The 23,721-nt window shown below is 37.7% G+C and overlaps 1 protein-coding gene across 1 annotated transcript in view; it reads left to right on the top strand.

Annotated features, from left to right (window-relative positions):
* The window catches only part of SCUBE1 (signal peptide, CUB domain, EGF-like 1), a 215,308-nt gene that overhangs the window by 24,396 nt on the left and 167,191 nt on the right, over positions 1–23,721 (top strand). Inside the window, exon 3 of the mRNA XM_009879702.1 lies at positions 8,874–9,002. Coding sequence (XP_009878004.1) covers positions 8,874–9,002 — 129 coding nt within the window. The remainder of the gene's footprint in view (positions 1–8,873; positions 9,003–23,721) is intronic.

Below are 23,721 nucleotides of genomic sequence, written 5' to 3'. Positions count from 1 at the left end.
GTCCTAAATGAAGAATGTTCCATGTCATTTATTTGATCTACTCTTCATTCCTGCTCCTGGAGTGTTATATGCGCCACCATAAAGAGCATTTAAGTGGCTGGAAAATTGCATCGAGTGCATGCAGAATCTCAGCTTTCAGTTTCTGTGGTCTTTTAAAAATTTTTTGAAGCATTTTTTATTCCCCAGTACTTCAGTGATAGCTTTCCATTGGCAAAGTACACATACACTGAAGCACTAATACCTGCCTCGAACCACGGGCATCCTGAAAGAAGGAATCAAAGGAGCAGATTCTTTTGTCTGTTGTCAGTTTGGTTGGCGTATCAATGTCTAGCCATTAAAAATGTTCTTCTAACTCTTTCAACTAGGAGTTTAAGCAAGGAGGGAAATGTGCAGGGAAGAGAACAGAGACAGGAAACTGAGGAAGGGAATGTGAATTTGAGAAAAATATAAGGAAGAGAGTCTCCAGAGAACATTTTTCTTATTAATGAATGAAGAATGTGATGGTCATTCGCCAAAAATGTAAAATATAATTATTCAGCTACTGCAGAAAGTTTGGAATTTCACAATCTATTGCATTGATTCATTTACTAATATGTAAGCTGGATCAATTGAATTTTGCTTACAGCATTGGGTGCATGATGCTGTCTAGCCACTGGAGTCTTTAAATGTGACTGTTTAATTCTGCCTTTGTATGATAAACAATATTTGAAGATCATTAACTGAAACTTGCAAAATAACAAGTGCTAAGCACACCTACTTTTTCTGATACAGAAATTCATGTACCCTGTTGCCTCCTTAGAGGAGGACTTGTGTGTCTGAAAGCTTGCTGTTTTTTCCCTGAGAAGTGAAGGTGACTCTTTTAAGGCCATCCTTAGCAACTTCACAATTTGATCAATGCTTGCTGTGATCAGTGTAATGATGGGAAACAAATTCAGACACAAGACAAAATAAGGATCTGCAATAGGTCTCTCTGTGCTTTCTCTAAAATTAGGAGATAATTGTGATCAGAAAAAAACATACTGAACAAATTGAAAGTAAAAAAGTCCCATCCTACAGCCAGTGATAAATGGGCCGGTGTCTCATCTGCCTTCCAAATGCATCCTAAATGTTTTTAGGCAAGAGATTTCTAAATATGAAGCTGTTAATGCTTTAAAAATATATGCTCTTCAACCAGCTGGACATACCTCTACATAGTTTGGTTTGTATTTGTATTCCATTTCCCCCCCCTTTTTGCAGACAAGTACTTTAACAAGATATAAAGCATGATGAACTTTGTGCTCAGCCATCACAGAAGAAAAGGAAACAAATGAAACTGCTACAGAATACTTGATGTTTTCTGCAAACTGTATGAAATGGCTTCCAGAAAAACACTCCAACAATACCACAGACTGCATCCAAATCATCTCCACTAAGTTGGCATGGCATTTTCATTTTATTGCTGTTTTAGTACTGGAAAATAGGGGTTTGTGACATTTTTGAAGGAAGTTGTAATACTGAAATTTTTTTTCTTTGTGCATGCGCTCCAAAACATTGGAGGGGCAATACCAATAGTGGAAAGGCTCTTGAAGGATTTACACTGAAAAAACCTCATGATAAACAACTTATTGTACCTGTTCTTTTTCCTTTCTCCACTGAGAAACATCAGACTGCTCTTTCTGATTTTAGCCTATTCCCAGCCTGCTCACCCTTGACCTTGGCTCTCAAGAGTAGTTCTAATGGCTATCAAATTTTACAGTTTTCTTGGGCACGAGCATCTTGAAAATATCAGGACAACTTGAAAGCCGTAAAAGCTGTACTGTGTGTTCCTCTGATTCATTAGATCGTAACATTTGCAGGGTCACAGCATCTAAAGAATAAAGATGTTAACATTTATGAGTCAAAAAATAAAGTATCTCAGGAAGAACCAGATGTAACAAATGATAGATTTTAGTTTGATTTCTCTTATAGAAAAAGTGACTTACGAAGCTTTTTATGGGAAGGGATTTTCAGAAATGGACTTCACTCTGCGATGAAGGCCAAGGTTTCATTTGGAGTAGAAAAAAAGTGAATGAATCTTGATGTGTGATAAAATTTGGATTTGGAGTAGATACCGAATTCTGCTATCACAAAACTCACAGAGGGAAATGGTATTCCAGCAGGTCAGGTTGAGTGGAACTGATAACATTTTCCTAGCTGATCCTTCATATATCTAGTTGGGTGAACTCTTGCAAATTTTAAAAGCAGAGGTGAGCGGGCTTCAAATAATTTTGAACATGTGGAAATGTGCTGATGCTAAACTCCTCTTGAGAATCTATTAATTTTAGTATTCTTGCTCAAGTTGAATGCTTTCCATAGAGCTGAACTTTTGGCGAATTTGGCCTGCACTTAACCAAAACTGCCTTTAACCTATGCGTGAGGTTTTTTTCTGGACTTAGATCTGGAGTGGTTCCCTTCTTAAGAAAAATGCAACTTGGTATAAGAAGTACAAATGCCTTATGTTCAGGTTATCCAGTGTGTGTGTATAACTGTTGAAAGTATATTAAATGTAGAATCTGTTGAAGAAACTGAGTATATATAAATATTTCTATGTTGTTTGTATTTATTTTAATGGCTTTTACAGTCCCAAATCCAGTCATTAAAAAGAATAAGATGCTGATCTGATGATGATCCAGAACTTGACCTTGTTTGTATTCTTGTCAGTGTGTCTATTACTTTGTTTCTGCCTGTTTCCTTAAAAGTAAAGTACCAGTGTTAATGCTACATTGCTGCTTGTTATGAATTGGAAGTGGGAATAAGAAATCTAAATGCTGATCCCGTCTTGCATATCTCTTTACTGTGTGTCCCAGGAAACATCTTCCTGGCTCCATGAAGCCAGTGGAAAAAATGTGTCTTGACTTTTGTAGGATTGGGATTTCACCTTGAGGCATTTCACTTTTAGATATTACAAGGTCACTTCTTTCCCAAGCATCCAAGATCAAGGTTGCATAAAACTATGCAGTGATCAAGACAGCTCTGTTTGTGCTGTAGCTCTATTAACTGTGTAGGATTTGGAACCTAAGGTGGGGATTTTCTCCTGTATTTTTCTGTGGAAATGAGGGTAGTACGTTAGTCCTAGGAGGAACAGTGACCAAAAACTCAGAAAAGAATCAGTAAAAATTTTTTGAAAGCTTTTAAGAGAGAAGCCATTAAAGTGCAAAATATTACCACATAGAAATATGCGTTCCAGCATTTTGCAATGTACTTTGATGCATACCAGTTCTGAATAAGCAGGCAACAGGCTGCAATTGCAGAACTGTAGTATGACTTTTTTTTTTTTTTTTTTTTTAATCAGAATACAACTGATAATAGAGAATTCTGCAAGTGCTATGCTTTGTCCTCTGTAGGGGGCTAGCAGCAACCTCTCATGGAGGAGGAAGGTAAAAAGTCAGTTTCGTTGCTGGCAAGTTCATAAGGACAATGTTATTTTCTGTCTCCATAATGCCTCTTTGGCAGTATTTTGTTTAAAGCAGCTAGATAAATAGATGAAGATGAACACCAAAATATTCAGATACTGAGTAAATAATTTGTAAGTGTATCTCGATGAATAAATTCATAGAATTATATGAAATATGTGGATTTATCCATCGAGATACACTTACAAAGAATTGACTATATATGTTTCTAGCTACTTTATGGATGCAGCTCCTTTAGGAAATATTCTACATCTGCCTAATATACCTGTGTGCTAAGTTTTGTTTGTGGTTCTCTAAATTAAAAGAAATTGATGTGGGCAGGCATCTTAATAATAATAACCTTTGGCTATTTATTTTAAAATGGCCTAGCACATAAATTATTCCTTTCAAAGTCAATTGAAATTTCTGTTTACTAAATCAACTCCAGGTATTTCCCTTACATTAGTAGTCAAGAAATACTTTTAAATAAACAGAGATTTTACCCATTCCTACTCCTATTTTGAACATCTTCTGTTGTGTTGTGTGTGTTGGGATCTGTGGCCTTGAGAGATACCAAGATAAAGGTTGTGCCAATGCAGACTTTCCGGTTTTCTATAGAAATAGAATATAGCGGAATTCAACACTATTTTTTATAGAAATAGAAGTAGTGAAATTCAACACTAAAAGCTGAATTTGGCTCATTGACTTTCAGGCCTCAGACATTCTTCCTTTTGCATGTTAATAGCCGTACGGCTTCGGTGACAGTTTAGCTGTGACACTGATCCAAAATTCGTCAACTCTATGCAGACGTTTGCTTTGATTTCAGTAGCTCTGTCCATAATGATCTGTAGCTGTGCTAAGAAATAGATTTTGTTATATGTGTTGTAATGATTTTTGGGCATTCAGGAACTTAATGATTGGCAACTGGTATAATGAAGTGTGGGAACGGATTTTGCTGGAGGTAGATTTTGTGCTTTCCTGGCATAAAGTCTATGCCACCTTCTAGCAAAGATTGTTAGTGCTTGGAAAATATGGTTAACACGCAGCAAATTTCATGATGATGCTGAAAATGTTTAGGCAAAATGGGAACTAGTGTTTTTCTCTGTTTTACAGTTTGGTTTGTCTTTTGGACATTAGTTATTTCATGCTGACATGCCTCCTGTTCCTCACTGAAATACTGTGATACTGGAAGCAGAAGAGATCGATTCTTGGTTTATTTTGAACATTTCTTAGTCAAGCTGCATGTGCTCCTGGAAGACCTGTTTCTTTGCAGGGTGGCCTTGTGAGACTTCTGAGAGTGCCATCCCTTTGTCACAGAATACACAAATGAAACAAATTTCTGGGATAGTGTCAGTTTCACCTGTAATAATGAAAGAAGAATCAAACCCAATCTGTATAAGGTAGATGCAGGTCCCCTCAGAATAAAAAGAATTAGGTCATTTGAAGAAGACAACTGCAAATTCTTTTTGGATAACTGGAATACAGTGATTGTAAATTACAGCATTTTCTCATGGTAACAAATGCTAGAATTTCCTCAGTCACTTGTCTAGGCTTTTAAAAAAAGTTTTGAATATTCATGTAATAATTGCAGCCTCATACAGTATGTACTCTTTAAGTAACACCGCTGCTTATTGAAGAGGACAACAGCAGAGCATGGCAGGGCCACGTTCCCTAGGGTTGCTGAAAGAGAGTTATTTCCAGGCTGTAACAAAAAGATTCACCTTTGCTTTTCAGAAGGAATTATGATGTAATTTCCATTTTTTTTTTCACTAGACTCCCCAAGAGTTGCCTCTCTGCACAGCCAGAATGTAGTAGAGTGAAAACTTTGTAAATATTTTGCCAGTGTAGATAAAACTTTAGGTTTCCCATTGAGAGCTAGATTCCAGTAAGCCTTGCTAATTCAACAAGATATGCACCTGCATCCAGTAGACGATAGGATGGCAACATTTCTCTGTTTCTCTTGTTTTGTTTTTGTGTTATGTTAATTCCTTCATGGTGAAAGACAATATTAAGAGATCAAACACTAAAATGTTAAGGATAGTTGGAGGTACAAAATTAGTGGGAAGAATTAACTTTCTGAATTAGAGGTGTTTGGAGCCAAGAGTTTGATTAACACCCAATTCTATCAATTCCAGGCAATAAAGAATAATAGGATATGACCTAATCAAAAGGAAATAAACAGAGCTGGCTCCTGCAAAAATTGAGTTTTACAATAGATAAAATTAAGAGCAAGTCTGCAGGTTTTATGTGTTTGCGTATACTCCTATTGCTTTTATCGCTTTATTAAGCTTACTAAGGAAGCCATATCCTGCCATGTCAGATGTGATATTCTCCCCATAAAGTGTAGTTGTTCAGCACTTTGACTGAGGTGTTCTTTAAAGTCCTCCTGTAGGTACATAAGAAGAGAAGATGCAATGGCATTCACATTGTTTACAGGCATGTTGCCTGCTTTTCTCTTGATGCAGCTGGAGCTTGAAAAAAGTTCAACATTTGGGCTTTGCAGGCTTTATGCATGCTTTTGGCAGTGTTTGTTTGTATTTGTTTTAAAAAACAGTTTTAAATTCAGCAGTCTTATCCCCTTGGTGTTTTACTAGCAATATTGGAGATAGAAATTCCAGTCAGCCTGCCAGGTGAAGTCTCTTAAATAACAAACTCACAATATGCCTCCTACAAATAGGTAGAATGTTTGGCTCCACTCCTAGTTATGTACAGCTCTTGGGGTGCAAAAGGGAGAAGTAATCTTCTAAACCTTTTGCAGAATTTAATGTAACTGGAGCTCCGCAAGAGAAGGAGATTAAAGGAATCTGTTCTTTTTGTTATTTTTCTGGTTTATAGATCTGTTAGATTACCGTTCCTAGAACTTAAGTATGCGTATTACTACATCAGCACCTTGTGCTGCTAATCACAGTACAGCTTTTTAGAAATAAATACTATATAAAGGATAGGCATTCAAAAGACTTCACATTTATTTGATTTTTGTCCCTTTTGAAAGCTCTCCCATTGCTTATTTAAACAAATAGTTCTATTTGATTCATTGTTTGAGAAAGGGGAATGAATTGGTCAGCCCTTCACAGCCTGATGCTGAGTAATATAACAACTGATAACACTTTCTTCTGAATTCCCTCTTCTGAAGAAACTCAGTGCTGGATGAAGGTTAAGAACAAATCTTAAAATGAAGATACTGTTTTTCTTGAGTGTCCTGAAGGAACACCTGGCATGCCTGACATCAGAATCACGTTACATGCTTTTTGATTCTTGGCTTGGCCTGTTAAAAGATGGCGTTACTGTAGAGCTCTGGTTTTGTCCCTGTAGCCTGAAAATAATAGGAAGTTTCTGGAAATATTCATGAAGGGTTATGGAATCTGCTAATATCCACTGAGTGGAAACCTCAGTGCAACGCTTTGGCAATGTGGACCTGGGCATGCTGGGTTGTAAATAAAGGAGGGCAGCTTCTTGGGGACTTTGTACTGCCATGCTGCAAGTGTGTTCTTAATGAGCACAATATGCAGTAATTGACTTGCTGGTTATTGTTTTCAGAAAAAATCACAGGTGTATGTTTTGTTGTCATACTGGACTCCAGAAGGTAGACCACATCCATGGCTGTGCTGACTCCGCACTTGTACAACTAATGGATGGAAATCATTAGTAAAGGATGTGAGCTTTCTGAAACAGAGCAGTGGTTGAAAGACTAGGAAGTTTACCATTAAGCAGCAGGTCATGGTTTTTTTAGGAAGATCCTTTCTGCATCTTATTTCCAGCATTTTTGTAGTGCTGAATGCTGAGTTACAAAAAAAGCAAACTGTTTTGGCAGATAAAGCCAATTTGTAATTCCTGTTTCAAGCTGCTGAGAAGATTGTAAAAGGAGGGCTTCAGAGCTGTTGGAGGGAAGCGGATGGAGACCTGGGCTATTCGAGGTTAGGGTAGGTTTCTGGGACGGGCAGACCTGAGGGAGGAAGCTTGCAAAAACACCTGGGAGGAGCCTGGCCTTGTTCTGAGGGATCAAACTTCTCAGAGGGTTGTGCGAGGAAGGACAAATCTAGCCAGGCTCAATCCAAGGGCGAGAAATGCTGAAAGCATTGAGTGACTGAGTCTGAGCTGGCTTTTCAGAAGAATCTTGTTTTCCCAAACTACCTTGCTGTCTTGGGATTGCAGCTGGGTGGCTGGGTATGACACCAGGTAGCAAAGCTTTTCCTAGGATACTTTTAAGTGAGGATTTTTTTTTTTAAAAAACAAGGATGTGTGAATGTGAACCTAAACCAGAAATATTTCAGCCACCTCTGCAATGGAAGGCACATTTGAAACATACAGCCAGGATAGCTCTGGTGTACTAAACGGTAATTGTCTAAAAAGATTACTTTAGCCGTTTATCACGCACTATGTAACTTAAGGACAGTAGCTGGCAGTTTTGGTGTAGCACACCACAGATCTAGAGCTGATAGTTATCAAGCTATGCGACTGTCTAGAATTATTCGTGTATTTTTATTTGGTTGATGTGCACCACTGAATGATTCACAGCAGTGACTCTGATGCTGACATTCCGCATATTAGCCAAGATGCAATCTATAAAAAGAAGAAAGTTTGCACTTCCTAGAATGAATGAATAACTGATTTTTGCATGAGGGAGGGAAGATCATAACAAAATTGACTGTAGTTGAAGCAGGATGCATCTCTCATCATTCATGGTACTCGTTCAGATACAGGCCAGTATACAAAAATATAAGTAAAAATAATTCTAGCATACCTTCTAAGAATAAAATGTTGGTCTTGTTGTTGCTATACATGAATTAATACAGAAAATGTTAATAGGCCTTATTTTGTGGGGGAAGGGGAAGAGACAGACAAAACTGTAATAAGTTATCAATAGTAACTTCATAGAGCTCAGTGGACTGTGTCAGCTTTTTCAGAAATGGCGTTTTTCAAGGTTTATTGTACAGAACTACAGCCTTATGTATTGTCAGGAATATACCAGATCTTCCTTGTTCTGAGAAGACAATTTTTTGTTAAACAAGGCATGATGTTCTCTTGTCTTATGCCATATTAATAGCATGTTTCAGATAGTTGTTTGTTACTACCAAGTCAAAGGTTTAACTCATTGTCTGCTTGATTATTTTAAAGACAAAACCCAAACCCTACATTTTAAATATTAAAAAAGTACTAAAATAGGGTGTTTCTTTTTTATTTTTGATAACAAATCATTGTTTACTGTGATGATACTACAATTTTTTTTTTAAAAAGGGTGTTCTGTAAGTTGGCCTGCTGCTTTTCAGTCACATATGACCCTGATATATTCAGTCAGTAATTCCCTGAGCTATGTGTTGGATGAAATATGCAACATGAGTACACAGAAAGATTAGGAACGTGTGTATATTCAAATATTCATGCTCAGTTGCAAAGAGGTTTTTGTATTCTTAGTAGTCTTTTTTTTTTTTCCAGAAGCTTATTTTTCCTCCTCTTGTGTTTTAGATATTGACGAGTGTGAAAATGACTTCTACAATGGGGGTTGTGTCCACGAGTGTATCAACATTCCAGGCAACTACAGGTGTACATGCTATGATGGCTTCATGTTAGCCCATGATGGCCACAACTGTCTTGGTAAGTAGTGAATGCTGGCAAGAGAGTTTCATTTCCTAGATGTGGTGAGAAGGCCTGATCTCTTTGCTGCATTTTGTCATCTGGTATGTTTTCAGTAAAGACTTGATCCAGATCAAACTGAATAAGTTCAGACCTGTCTGTTGACTCCAGTGTGGTTTAGATCAGACACTTAAAGTTGGCACTCTTATTCCTAACATGCTCAAATCAATTGGCTCATCTTTAACATTGCTAAAATAAACCCCTGACCTCCAAAGCCTATGCTGGTTGTTTGGGCTTCTTTTTTTAAGAAAAGTAATCTGTCCCATCCACTTAAATGTATTTTGTCTGTTTCTTCCAACTTTTGTAATTCCAGTCATATCTTTAAAGCTCCCGCTCTCCTTTTTTCCCTTTAAGGGTAACATAGTTCTAGGATGTGCTGTATGAACATAAATTATAGAATGTTAAAAGTGCAAGAGTGATGAAGGAACGCTTGGACAATAAAACAGGGCAGAAGAAACGGTTATCAGTAATAGCTCTTTAGAAAAGGGAGGGACACAGTCCACAACTGTACAAAGCCATGTTCAGAGCAGGATTTTAATTGCTTTAGCAGTCTGAAGATTTTGGGATCTGTCTTTTGTGATATATATCCATTTCTCTGCTTTAAATAGGTTGGGTTTATCCTATAAGCTAAAAAAGTATATATTTTGTTTTGAAATATCTTCAAACCAATTGCCTGGAAGTTAACTTTGACTGCTATATCCAGTTTCCCATACCTGCTTTCTTGCTAGTTATTTTAGCTAAATCCTAGTGCCTATCTTTCTCAATATTCCCAATATAAATGCAATGACCAGTGCTTGGTACAGTCCCAAATTAATTTCAAGGTGATGTTTGTAAAACGGTGCAGAAAATAGGTATTTTTTCCCTATGAGGCAGCACCTTTGCTTTGGTAAAAACTGAGATTCTTTGCAACAAAAGTCAAGCAATCAGAAATAATAGTCAGATAACACCAGGCTGCACTCACTAAAGCTATGGAACAACTAGAACTTCTGAGCAAGGATTTGGTTAGCCTTTCAGTGGACTTATTTCCTACTGGGTTCATTTTCAAACTAAGTAGTATTTGTTCAGATGTATTGTATATCCGGACCTATGACAGGCTTTTGACCTAAACTTCCAAATTTCAGTTGTTAGAGAAGACTAAATAGATTTATTTGTCTCAACTTGAGGTGATCAAATGATTAATTGTGCAAGAGGTATTTCTTATACAAAGAACAGCCAACCATTCATTTAAAAAAGAAAGAAAAATTCTATTTATGCTAATGTTCATAAATATCTCCTAATAAAACAGGACACAAACATAATCAAATAGTTTGACTATTTGGAATTCAAATAACTGTGCATGTATATTGTTTCAAACAGCTTGCTATTTTCAACTTTGTTTCTAAATGATTCCCATAGTAGTTGGGAAAAGTAAGTTAACAATTATTAACAGCAAAAGGAATGACCTGATAAAGAATGAACCCTTCAGGAGATCTGTGGGATTTTTTTGGACCCCTGGTATCTGTGGTGTTGCTCTCTGGTCATGAAACATACAGGCTGGGCCTACAGAGATAGTCAAATTTCTAATTTTCTTTACATTAATTTCTATTCAGCCACTTGATTTTTTTTGGGGAAAAAAAGGGCTTTTTTAAGGGCTTATTAGCGATAATATAAACCATTGTGCTTATCAGGTGGCTACAGTTGAAAGTATTGATCCAAAGCTTACCAAGAGATCTTTCAGGTTTTTTAGAATTGGTGTCTGCCCATATTCATGGTCTACTCTGAGCTGACTTTTTTGCGTTACCCCAAAAATGTTAGGAACCATGTTGCTTCTAAAAAATGTTCAGTGAACAGATGAGTGGGAATAATAGCAAAGGGCTCCCTTGCTCCCAGTCTGCAACTTTAGGACACTAAAAGAGGTCACAATGGCCTTTCTAATTTTGATACCATGGACTGGGGAAGTTTCAGTTCTTCAAATGCAGATTGAATATTTGCAACTACTGAATGGTCTTTGATATTTCTCGATAAAATAACTGCTTTTACTTAGAGGCACTGGAAAGGGAATCAAGGCACATTCGTCTTTCTCCCTTCTTTAAAATTTGGGTGAGTTTACTGAAGATGATAGTGTCTGGTTGTAAGGACTCAGACTGAAGTTTTTAATCCTAACAGTGACCGTGCAAATCCTGCTATGACTGCCTGTTGTGCATTAACTTCGATTTGAGACACTGCCACTAGAAAAGAGATAACTTCATTTTTCTGTCGTCATTTGGTCCCTTGCTGGCTGCTGGCATTATCACTTACACTGACTGCTGGGGTAGCCTGGTTTTGCCCATTAGCGCAGTGTGAGTTTAGAAAAGGGGGACATTCTAGACTTTTCCCTTCTGGAGTAGTTGTATTTTCCTTCATTTACGCTACCAGAAACATGTAAATGCAGTTGGCTGTTTTTAAGAGGACACAGTAGGTTTCAAATAAAAAACAAAAAACAAACCTTGTATTTGCACATCTTTAAATTAGGATTTCTGTAACTTTGGGGAAAATTTTCCCAGAATGTAAAACTTGCTTAATTTATTTCAAAGAATTACTTTTTTTCACCATGAGGAAATTAGGCATTAAAAGGAATTAAAGTTTTGATGAGTCCACTGGCTTCTGCCTGTTATTGCTTTTTGAGAAACCCTTTATTTTTCTTGGATTATAAGGAGACAAAGAGCTCTTAATGAGCTTAGTGACATTGTTTTTCACCTTTCAATACATTCTTTTTCTGATTTCTGCCCCCTCCCCCTAGGACTTTACAGAACTTTCAAAATGAAGATTGCTGATTAGGTACTGTATCATATATTCTATCTACCAAGTTTATGTTTCTCTTAGAAAAGGCATGTAATGTTTGATCAACATGCTGAAATTAAGTCTGTATATGCACTAAGTAGGGCTGTAAGGGATCTTGTATAGAATTATGTCATTTGTATAGAATTTGTAGATGAGCTTGTAAAACTCACAGTAGGTTGATATTGAAAACCCTACCTGAACTGTCTTCTCATACAGCATCATGGGTATGTATGTGCTTGGATAGAAGATTTGCTAGGAGTGACCCAACATCAGACCACGCTGTTACTACTTCTCCCCATCCTTTGGTCTTCCAGGCATTATAGTTGGGGTCCATTTTGTCAGCATGTGGGGAGCCAGGCAGCAAGAACACTTAGAGGTCAATTTGACTGCCTGAACATTGGAGCCTCATGCCAGCGAGCCTGGAGCTGGCTGATGTGATGTGAGATCTATGGGAGTACATCTGGAGTGGAGGCTAGATGGGATAATATAAGGAATCTAAAATGGCATCTGACTCCGATGTTTAGACAGCTGAATTGTTCTCTCAGTGACTTGGGCTGCATTTTATCATGCACACGTCACCAGAAATCTTTGTCTAGTGATTTTAGATAGAAGGCATAGGGATGGAACCCTACCTCTAGGAAACAGGTTGTAACAGACAAGACTGTCATACCACGATTTCTGCATCTCTTGCTTGACTGAAGCCTATACAAAGTCTTAAGCCACCTCTTTTTGTCGGGGTTTACATTCCTTTTTAAAGCTTCACTGAATGTCTTTCTAGTAACGTCAGCATAGCAAGATGATTTACAATCTTCTTTATAAATAGCAAACTTGGAGTATTCACAACTAATTAGATCAGATGCAATTGACAGGTTAAGAATTTTTTCCTGAGTTCTTGTTTCAATGTTTCTCTCTTTCTAATCAAGTGAAATTTCTTATTTATTTATTTGTTGGGAGGAGGTGTTTGGTTAAGAATTCATGGCTAAAATTTGTACTGGAAAATGTCCAAAACTGTCCTCAGGGGAACTCAACTCGCCTTCTATTTGACATTTTTATTGAGGAATTTCTCAAATATAACATGAAATGACACCACAGGGAATTCAAACTATGATGAGATCCGTGTCTGGCTAAAAATAATTTATTTTAGCACTGTAATTACTTGAAATAGCAGTAGTTCTTTCTCAAAATTGCTCTAAATTCTGCTCAGTGGATACAAGATTAATATTTGGTCTCATGCAATAGGTTTTCTTTATCCTTCATTTGCAGCCAGTCAGGAAATATGGTTTCCCCTCTCATATATGAAATACCAGTCTGATTTTTTTTATAAGCAGTTAGCTCATTGGTCCAGATGTTCTTTCCTGTTTGATCATTTTTTCTCCATGAACTTACTGATAAATTGATTTTTTCCTTCTTTGTGTCTTTCACATGTTGAAGCATGCTATCAGTTTTCATTCTCTCACCTTTAGGAGAGATTATGCCATAGCTGATCATCCTTCCTACTAGTGCCAAACACTTTACCCATCTCATTTGTAGTAAATCAGAGTCTGTTCTCAGATATCTGGTAAAAATCTGTGAATCTGTACCACAGAGGAGTATCAACGGATAAGACTTATGCCTTTAAAACTGGTTATTCAAAATACACTCCCTGCTCTGATTCAGCATGACACTTAAAGGTGTTTCTCATTTTCCCAGTTTTTTTTTTTTTTAATTTCTTTGTTTAATTAAGCAAGCAGACTGGACTTTTGCATATGTATAAGTGCATTATTGATTGGAGGCCTCTTTGGCAGTTGAAAATACTTCTATTCATACTTCTACCCTCATTACAAGAAAGACATAGAGGTGCTGGAGCATGTCCAGAGAAGAGCAACAAAGGCTGGTGAAGGGCATGGAGAACAAGTCTTATGAGGAGCAGCTGAGGGAACTGGGGTTGTTTAGCCTGGAGGAAAGGAGACTGAGGGGAGATCTTATCGCTCTCTACAGCTACATGAAAGGAGGTTGTAGAGAGGTAGGGGTCAGTCACTCCTTCCAAGTAACAAGTGATAAGATGAGGAAATGGCCTCAAATTATGCCAGGGCAGGTTTACATTGGATATTAGGAAAAATTTCTTCACTGAAAGGGTTATCAAACATTGGAACAGGCTGCCCAGGAAAGTGGATGAGTTGCCATCCCTGGAGGTATTTAAAAGACAGGTAGACATGGTGATTAGGGACATGGTTTAATGGTGGGTTTTGGCAGTGTTGGGTTGATGGTTAGACTTGATGGTGTTAAAGGTCCCTTCCAACATAGGCAATTCTATGATTCTAATCTGTCTTGGTGTCCTCTCGGAGGCTTTCAGTAAGACAGATAGCAGAGGTGGTAGGTTGAGCCTGGTGTTGTAAGCCTGGATATTGTACAAAGTAAGATACGTGAGGCATGGGGATGCCATAGAGAAAGCTTGAGAATTTGTCTTTCTTTTCAGTGAGAATTTCAGGGGAGCTTGGCGTAGCTGCTGCTATGGCAACTCTAGATTGTACCCATGAGCGTAAAAGAGAGTTTCCTGGATTTTTTCGGTTTACTTTCAAGCTATTGGAGTAGGAATTGTCATGTGGAAAGAAACCCTCTGCTCCTTCATCATCAGTAATGCTTCAGCTGGTGGAGGACTGTTCAGTTTAGGGCATTGCACTTGGATGAAGTCAAAAGAGAATAGTGAGTGATCTTAAAGAACAGAATCATAGAGTATCTTGAATTGGAAGGGACCCATAAGGATTGTGAAATCTAACACGGCTAATGCCAGAAGAATAGAAGAAAAGGTAGCATTTTCTTCTAGGGAAGAGAAGATGAAAAAGAAGACGCAGTAGTCATCAAATCCAAAAACGGCTGCTGCAAAGAGTTAGATTTTTACTGTTTTGTTTTTGTATTCCCACAGAAGCGAATGAGGTAGTGTAATAGTATTTGGTTACTCCACTTGGGAAATTCAGAAAGAGCACTGAATTATTTTTCCTTTCCCCTGAAGGACTCTCATGTGGAGTACCATTATCTTACATTAATCTCTCTCCTACTGTATAATAACGTAAGCTTCCTGGGAAAGTATTATGTGTTGTGTTGGTCTGAAGCATCACTGAAGAAGAGAGTTCTGAAGCTTATCATGGATTACTAAACCTTGGGATTTACCCAGGAAAAGCCTGCTAGAAACCTTGCTGAAAGCAGCTATTGCTGGTATTCCTGACTAAGTCTTACAAATTTATTCAGCATCTGCAAATAGAAAGTGGAAGAGAGTGCCATAATTATTTGGATCAGAAAGCGGAGAGCCTTGCTTTGCAAAATTTCCTTGCCAATGGGCTCACATATCAACTGATACTCCAGCTGTTCCAAGCTTTCTGGAATTCACCAATCTCTGATCAGAATGTGACAAAATGGGGAATAAAGAGTGTGCAAGAAAAATATGTAGCAACAAAAGCTGTCTGTCATTGGTTCTTACTTGAGAAAACCAGGTAATACCTGCTCCACATTCTGCTCTCCTATCCTTTTTTCCTGTGGGCAGACTTTTGTGTACATATACTTAGGGAATTCTTCCTAAAAAATTGACGTAACTCATGGTTTTGTTTGTCAAACCAAATCAGGGTGTGAAAAATATTTCAGGTTAAAGAATGAAATTGCATGGAGTGATTTTCTTTTACTTGTCTATTCAGACATAAATATGAATAGCTATGAAGTGCTACTCATCTCTCTGTTTTGTGCAGGCTTTTTTTTTAATTTTCTCCTTAGCTCTGATTTGTGATAGTCCCTTTTTAATAGGGAGTAAGCATTGCTTTTTTACAAAAGCACTGCGTGCTTCCAGGTTACAGTCATCTTAACTCTTCTTTCTTCTGAAGATTAGCATAGGTTTCATGAAGTCCTCTGCTCTTTATAATTTCTCTAATTAGGAAGTGTGCTCAAGAAGTTTGTAAACTCTTCTTAGAAACCATAAAAAAAGATACAAAGGAGCATGGACAAAAATTTTATCATAATGTATTTATACATGTATTTTATTTATAGGTTTTTCTGTAGTATTAGTTGTTGTGGATAGGAACATACGTGAACACCTTCTAAATACTAATAGATAAATAATAATATTCTAAATACTAATAATTGTCCTCAGAAAATCCTGTAAGGAAAAGAAGTATAATTTTCATTGTTTTATAAATGAGGAACTATGGCAAATAGATTAAGTTACTTCTCGGTCTTCACACAGGATGTCTGCAGCATAGCCAAGAATAGAATCCTTACCCTGCTGAATCCCTGCTTACACACTCTTATTTCGACTATTTTGTGTAACTTTGGCTTTTCTTACAGAAAAATAACAATTACTAAATTTGAACATCTATGATATGATATCTCCGTTAATTCTCTTGTATGTCAGACCTCCTGAAAATAACTATAGAAGTAAGTTTTGATGATCCAGTGTAGTTTATGGTTCTTCAGCAGTTAATCCTGTGTCTGACTGAGAAGAGTCCTGGGAAGCAGAGTGAACTTCTGATTATAAATCAAGCCAGAAATGCAATTACTAGTGTGCATTATAGATTCCATGGAGCTCTCTGCAAGCACTGAATGTTCGGTATGGCAGACAAAAACACAAGCACAGTGTCAGCTGTGAATTCAGTAGCAAAGAATCGAATAGCAAAGTCCTGGTTATGTCCACAATCTTGAAGGTGTGCTTTGGGCAGAAAGCCTGATTTTCTAGCCTGAAAAAGGGACATTACTGTTTTATTTGTCTGTTCTCAGATGCTATTTTGCATTTCTCAAAAAAGTGACTAAGTCACATGGAAGCCCCTGTGGGAAAGGAGAGGTGGCACTTTCCCTGGAGCAACTGAACGTACTCCAGGAGTGGTACTAGTCTGCCAGCTCTGGTAGGTGCAGCAGAGCAACAATCGCAGCAAGGCATTTGGGAGCCTGCAGCTAAAGGAGAAACTTCTGACAAACCAGGAGCAGACGGTCACAAGCCTCAGAGTAACATCTGCCTGTTACAAAATGGACCTTGGGATCCCAAATTAGTATAAAAATTGGGTTCATCTTTGAAATCACACAATTTCTTTTATTCTAAGGTCTGAAGTTAGGATCTAAACCCAAGTTCTTGTCTCGCAGGGCTCCTTTAAAATCTGGTAGCTGATTTTGAGAGATGAGAGGCTTTAACCCTGGCATGTAGGCTTAATTCCTGACTGAGTAGTAGTAATCTACAATCTGACTCAGATGACAAAAAAACATTATTATGTACACGTGTATGTATATAACAACATATCGTTCATCCTCTTTCAGTGAATGTTCCAGTGCTATATGTTTTTCTTTCAAAACAAAAATAAACCAACCCAGAATCTACCTATTCCTACCCTTCTGTTTGTCTGACTGTATACACAGGGATGGGGGATTATGGCCTAATCTGCCTATGAACATGAAGTGGGAGGAGAGTTGCAAGTATATGAGAAATCATTTCTAAAGCTCCCAGATGTAAAATGTCAAGAAGGGGTACATAACTCATTTAGGATTGCATAATCACTGGTATGATTAAAGAGAGCAATGTCTTCATTTTAATTTAGCTTTATTTTCTTCTCCAGACAGCTGTGCACAATGTGTTGCTTACTTGAACTCCAAATGAATGCTTCTATTACTGATGTTTATTTTTCTTTATGTTTCCCAACAGTTCAAATAGATTGTTATTTTTTTTACTGTGAACATTTTTAATATAAAACTAAACAGCTTTTGGAAAGTTGTTTTTAGTTTCAGAAAAACAAATATTTTAAAGAGAAGCTGAAAAATGGTCCATTTTCTTGGCTATCTTCCAGTTTTCCTTGCCCTTCTTTCCTAATTCCAGAAGACTATTAGGTGAGCTGACAGTTAAGTATTGTCCTCTTCTAGCACATCAGCAGGGCCTCTAATAATATTATCAGTCATAAACTCTCTTCCAGATTTTCATGGTTGCTAATCTTAAACTCCTTGGCAGATGGAGGAGGGTTGAATAAACCCAATAGCCGCCTTTTCATAACTCTTCATTTTTATTGAAACACATGTAAAGTTATGGTATTTTTGTAGAGAAAGTTATTAATCTAAATCTTGAAGCTCTTACTTATTTCCAGTGATTCCAGTGAGAGTTTTGCTTAGGCAGAGCTTCAGGACTTGGCAGTTGGTTTATGTCTTAAGAGAAGCAGGCCAGACTCCCAAATCAGGGCTCAGTAGTTGAGTAGTGGGGATCTGTTCGAAATGTGAGGGGCCCAGGCACAAGATGGGGACCTATATGATATATATTTAGAGACAGGATGAAAAGTTGTTGAAATGCAAGTTTTAACAATAGATGTAGCTGTATCTTTTAAACATTTGTGTTCTGTATTTCTGCAAATGATGACTGGCAGTAATTGGGTCCTTGGAGCATAGTAAGAACCTTGGGATTACAGGACCCCTGCAAATGGGGTATTAAGCTACTGAACCTCCCCCACACAAGCTGCAGTGGGTGCATACACAAAAATCCCCACTGCAGATTGCACAATTAACTGAGTTATAGTGATGAATGCATTCTTTCAGGAAGAAAAACTTGAGTGCATTTTTTAAAGTTCTTCATTTTTCAGATGCAAGCCTAAATGGCAAAGAAAATTACTTTCTGATATATTTCTTCAGCGAACTAATTTTTACTGTATTACTGTTTTCAGATCTTTTATCAGTCTTGCTTGGTCTGTACATTAGATGAATTATAACAGCTGGGATTCATCACAGCAATTTAAAGTGTCCAGTCTTTGTGGTACAGTGGCATGAATCAGATTTTATAACTGTACTACTATTCTGCAATGCCTTCCACTAATTGATGACTAGGTTCTGAGCAAATATGAATAGCTAGGATGATAAGTAAATATTCTGTAGACAATTCTATATTAGATGTTTATATACAACTTCTGTATGTATGTGTTTACTTTTGTTACTTGGTTACTTGCATCTTTGAGAGTCTTCACGGTGCAAGTGGTAGCAGACAATCATAGGAATCGGTTAAATCTCTTGAGATGGGATTATAATATGTTAGTTCTGATGATCTTCCTCTTCTAAACATCAGATTTTATGGCATCTGGTAACTGTAGAAATTTCCAGACTCTGAGCCATTGCAGCCTCCTCTCTTCATGGCAGGTTCCATGACTGATGGATGGATGAGAGTTGTTATCGTGGTTTTTGCATACAAATTTGAAAAACATTTAACAACGAAGAAGTCAAGCCCTACATTTCTATAAAGCTTATGAAGCCCTCAAATTAAGAATCGCTTACTTTCAATGGCATAGGCTGTGCTTCAGCTGATGGAGTGTAAATGTCTGACTATAAGCCGTCTATCTGTACTTACCTTGAAGTCACTAGAGAGAAATAGGTATTTTGTGTGTGTGACTGCCCTCATCCTAAAGTATATATTTACTGTAGCTCAGATGAACTGCTCCCTGTTTTTTCACAGATGCAGTCCCATGGACTTCAGTTAATCAACACTTTTGAAAACAGGATCATTGCTATCAGAAATTTGGAGCCCAAAATTGGAAACTGGTTTTGAAAATATGTCCATATTCACTCTGGAAATCCAATAAAAATATAGAATTCCCATTGTAGTTGATGGAAAGGCCTCCAATATCCAGCCCTTTTTCAAGCTAGGATCTGAACACACTGCTTTTCTTATCCTGCTTCTCCTGTTTCTGTATCTGAAAGTTTCCCCCTTCAAAAGTACTCTAATGTTTGGTCACGCCACATTAATCTTCTGAGTTCAAATGAGATATAACTTTCTTTACATGTTAATTTGCCATGTTTGCTTTTTTAAGCCATTGTGATCTGAGAAGTACCAAAACAAGTGAGAGTATAAATCAGCATAGGCCCAAGGTTTTTTGTTAGGTAGGGGGGAATAATCAAAAGTGTAGAATAAATCTTGGTCACTGTCAACTATGAAGCTAGATTCTCAGACTGTCATAATAAATTAAGAAACTGGGAGCTATGTGACAGCCGCATCAATCTCAGTCTCTTGTTTCTGCAAGTCTTCTTGTTTGAGTCTTTTTTTTTTTTTTTTTCCCCGAAGTACTTACTCCCTGGAGGAGGTAATCAATCACAGTAAAGATTTCTCTACATGGCACACTCAGGAAAGCAAAGAATAATCAGCTTAGAGTGTGAAGTTAAAATGTATAAGTTAAATCAATTAAATCCCACTCTTATTTGGTCTGATATGGCTGTAGATGGCCGTGCCTTAGTTCATCAAAGCCAGAGTTTTATTCTGTATTATTTATTCTGCATCCTTACTGCTTTATCGTTTGTATTAGTTTTGTATGTTTTGTTAATTCACCTTAGCTTTCTCATAACAGCAAATTTCTAAGCCAGTGTGGCCTACGTTGATGTATACCGTAAGAGAAAAACTATAAAATGTATTCAAAGTAACCAAAGGTTTGGGACCCACTTTGTATTTAGTACTTACTTAAAGCAAGGGGGAACGTGTATTCACCTGAGGGTGCAGGATTTCATCCTATAATGGGTGTGCTTACCAGTCAGATGTGGATGACATTCAAGCCTTCCATCACGGAATGGTGTCCTTGTCAATCCTAGAAATTACGTAGATCCAGTTAAAACACTGAATTCATACGGATTACAAGAAGACGTCAGACAAAGTGGAGAGCAGCGAAGCCATCTGGTCTCAGATTTCAAATATAGTCACTGTCATTATACTATGTTTAGAATGTAATCAATTCTTGGCTGTGTTGATTTATGATAAACAGTATGATTTATGCAGTCAAGAAATATCCATCAAAAAGAATAGCTGCTGCATAGTTTCTTACTGTATTAGAAAATGAAACAAAATTCTTTTCCAGTATGGATGAGTACTAGATGAAAGATTGGTACTGGATTTTGTTGTTAAGTAGACTCCAGGGTCTCAGCTTTCTGTAGTGCCCTGTTGCTAGTACTTTCTGTGAATTTCTGCATCTTGATATTATCCTTTTGATGTCAGTGTACAATGTGAAAACTTAAGAGTTTGAATCAAACTACAAGACCAAGGGAGAGGATTATTTTTATTGGTTCCATTACCTTCTGCAGACTTCAATCCAGACCCTTCCCAAGTATCTCAAAATATTCTGTGTACACATTCCTTACTGGAATTGTATCAGAGCAGAAGATGTGGTTTTGTATAAAAGAGGGGCAGGAAGGAACATGAACTAGTTGATGGTAGTATATTTTAATATGACTTTGTGTAGCTAATATCTAAAAAAATTAATAATAATAACAACTCGTTAATTAAAATGTCATTGGACATACTTTACAAGAATGGTTGTTCAGAGAATTTGGAGGGTTTAGGATTAAAACAAAATTTATGATTAAGAGGCCTTATGGGATATGGAAAGAAATGTTTGAAAACAATTGAAATATACTTTGTTAAATAAATAAGACTGGAGTGGACATACAGTATTGTGCTGTAGAACAGGAGCAGAAATGAGACTTAGGGCAAAGCTTTTCCACTCCATCTTAACAAAAGAAAATTTTAACTGAGGAGAAAGTTGCTGCAGCAATGAGTATTGCTCAGCAATGAGAGGCTATAGTACAGCCTCTTCAGCAGAGTGGTTATACTTTAGTTAAAACACAATGGAAGTAGAATTGAAGAGTTTAAAAGAATGGAAAGATGTATTTGCTAAATTAATTTAGACGGCAGTGTTACAGGCACTCCTCAGCAAGAGTCAGGCATCCAGAGTTCTGGGAGCCTCTAGCTTTGTGTACTCTGGGTCATATGTTAGTAAGCATACTTTCATGGGTTTTATTCCTCTCGTAAGAAGAGCTGTGCAGAGAGGACAAGATTTCTGTTGCAAGACCTAGAAAGTTGGCTTTACTTTGAAAATTGTGAATATAAAATTGTATAGTTCTTCATGGGGGAAAAAGTGTCTTTTTTTTAATTGTAGGGTACACTGCACAGTTTTTCATGCTATTTTTTTTCTTATATTAGCTATTGCATCAGACAACATACTAAACAGAGAAAACATAGGTGAAATTTTTTTTAATTCTTTTTGACAAAATAAGCTTGAATGGGTAAGAACTACATTTTTCCACAAGGATTTTTTCTCCTACAATTTCTCCAATGTAATGTGTTTGTAAGTATACAAGCAACTTGAAAGTGAGGTTATCGATTCTTGTGTATCTGAATCAACAAAAAAAATCCCCAAAGTGATTTTTTTGCAAGTATTCCTAGTGTATTTATGTCATGACCAATACAGCCTGAAAAGTTTTCCACTAATGATAACTTATTTTAAAGTACCAGAGTAATAGTTTTTAGATACATATTAGCAAATAAAGAGTAGCAATATTTCAGTATTACCTTCTGAAAAAATAGGTTTTGCAATTCAGTATCGTAAGTATATACTTTGGTATATTTAGACTTAACTGGGGAGCTTGAATGAGTTCATGGAATCATAGAATGGTTTAGGTTGGAAGGGACCTCGAAGATCATCTAGTTCCAACCCCCCTGCCATGGACAGGAACGCCTTCCACTAGACCAGGTCGCTCAAAGCCCCATCCAACCTGGTCTTGAACACTTCCAGGGATGGGGCATCCACAACTTCCCTGGGCAATGTGTTCCAGTGTCTCACTACCTTCATGGTGAAAAATTTCTTTCTTATAGCTAAACTAAATCTGCCCTCTTCCAGTTTGAAGCCATTACCTCTCGTCCTATCACTTCATGCCCTTGTAAACAGTCCTTCTCCAGCTTTCTTGTAGGCTCCCTTCAGATACTGGAAAGCTGCTATAAGGTCTCCCTGGAGCCTTCTGTTCTCCAGGCTGAGCAACCCCAACTCTCTCAGCCTGTCTTCATAGGAGAGATGCTCCAGCCTTCTGATCATCTTCATGGGCCTCCTCTAGACTCACTCCAACAGGTCCATGTCCTTCTTATGTTGAGGGCTCCAGAGCTGGACAGTATTCCAGATGGGGTCTCATGAGAGTGGAATAGAGGGGCAGAATCACTTCTGCCACACTTGCTGGCCACATTTCTTTTGATGCAGCCCAGGATGCAGTTGGCTTTCTGGGCTGCAAATGCACGTTGCCAGCTCACATTGAGCTTCTCATCAACCAACATCCCCAAGTCTTTCTCCCTGGGGTTGCTCTCAGTCCATTGTCTGCACAGACTGTATTTGTGCATGGGATTGCCCATGAGGAGCTTGCACTTGGCCTTGTTGAACTTCATGAGGTTTTCACAGGCCCACCTCTCAAGCCTGTCCAGGGATGGCATCCCTTCCTTCCAGCCTGTTGACTGCTCCGCACAGCTTGGTGTCGTCGGCAAACTTGCTGAGGGTACACTCCATCCCAACATCCATGTCACCAACAAAGGTGTTAAACTGTACTGGTCCCAGTACTGAACCCTGAGGAACAGTACTTGTCAGTGCTCGCCACTTGGACATGGAGCCATGAAAAAGTTCCTTTGAAAAAGCTGAGAAACTCAAATTATTTAATTAATTCTGTTGTTTCTTTTGAAGGCATAACTGAGAAACTGTTTCTGAAATTATTCAGAGACACAATAAAAATTGCTAATATGACAGCGAAGAATGGGTTCTGGATCGCACTAGTGATTTATAGTGACAGGCATGGAGCTGCACTTACAGGACAGGGAGCCAGACTTTTGTTGTGTGACTTACGAATGATGTAGGGTTTGGTCATATAAGATGCTAAACACCTTGGTCCCAGTGCATCAAAACTTCTACACGCACACCAGATATGAGTCATGATATCTGCTGCCTGTGCAACTGCAGCGCTTTCTTTAGTAGGCCTGAGACTGTCAATATGCCACTGAATGTTACTCAGTACTTACAAAAACCTCTGAGACTCCCTGTATGTACATCTTAAGGAAGTCTAAAAGACTTGATTTTCCTCAATTTGCCTTCCTTTAAAAATAACTGGAAGA

Source organism: Charadrius vociferus, unplaced genomic scaffold, assembly GCF_000708025.1.
Source record: "Charadrius vociferus isolate BGI_N301 unplaced genomic scaffold, ASM70802v2 scaffold90, whole genome shotgun sequence".
In the NCBI taxonomy this organism is placed as follows: Eukaryota; Metazoa; Chordata; class Aves; order Charadriiformes; family Charadriidae; genus Charadrius; species Charadrius vociferus.
The sequence above is the reverse complement of the archived record's forward strand: the minus strand, read 5'-3'. Positions and strand labels throughout refer to the sequence as shown.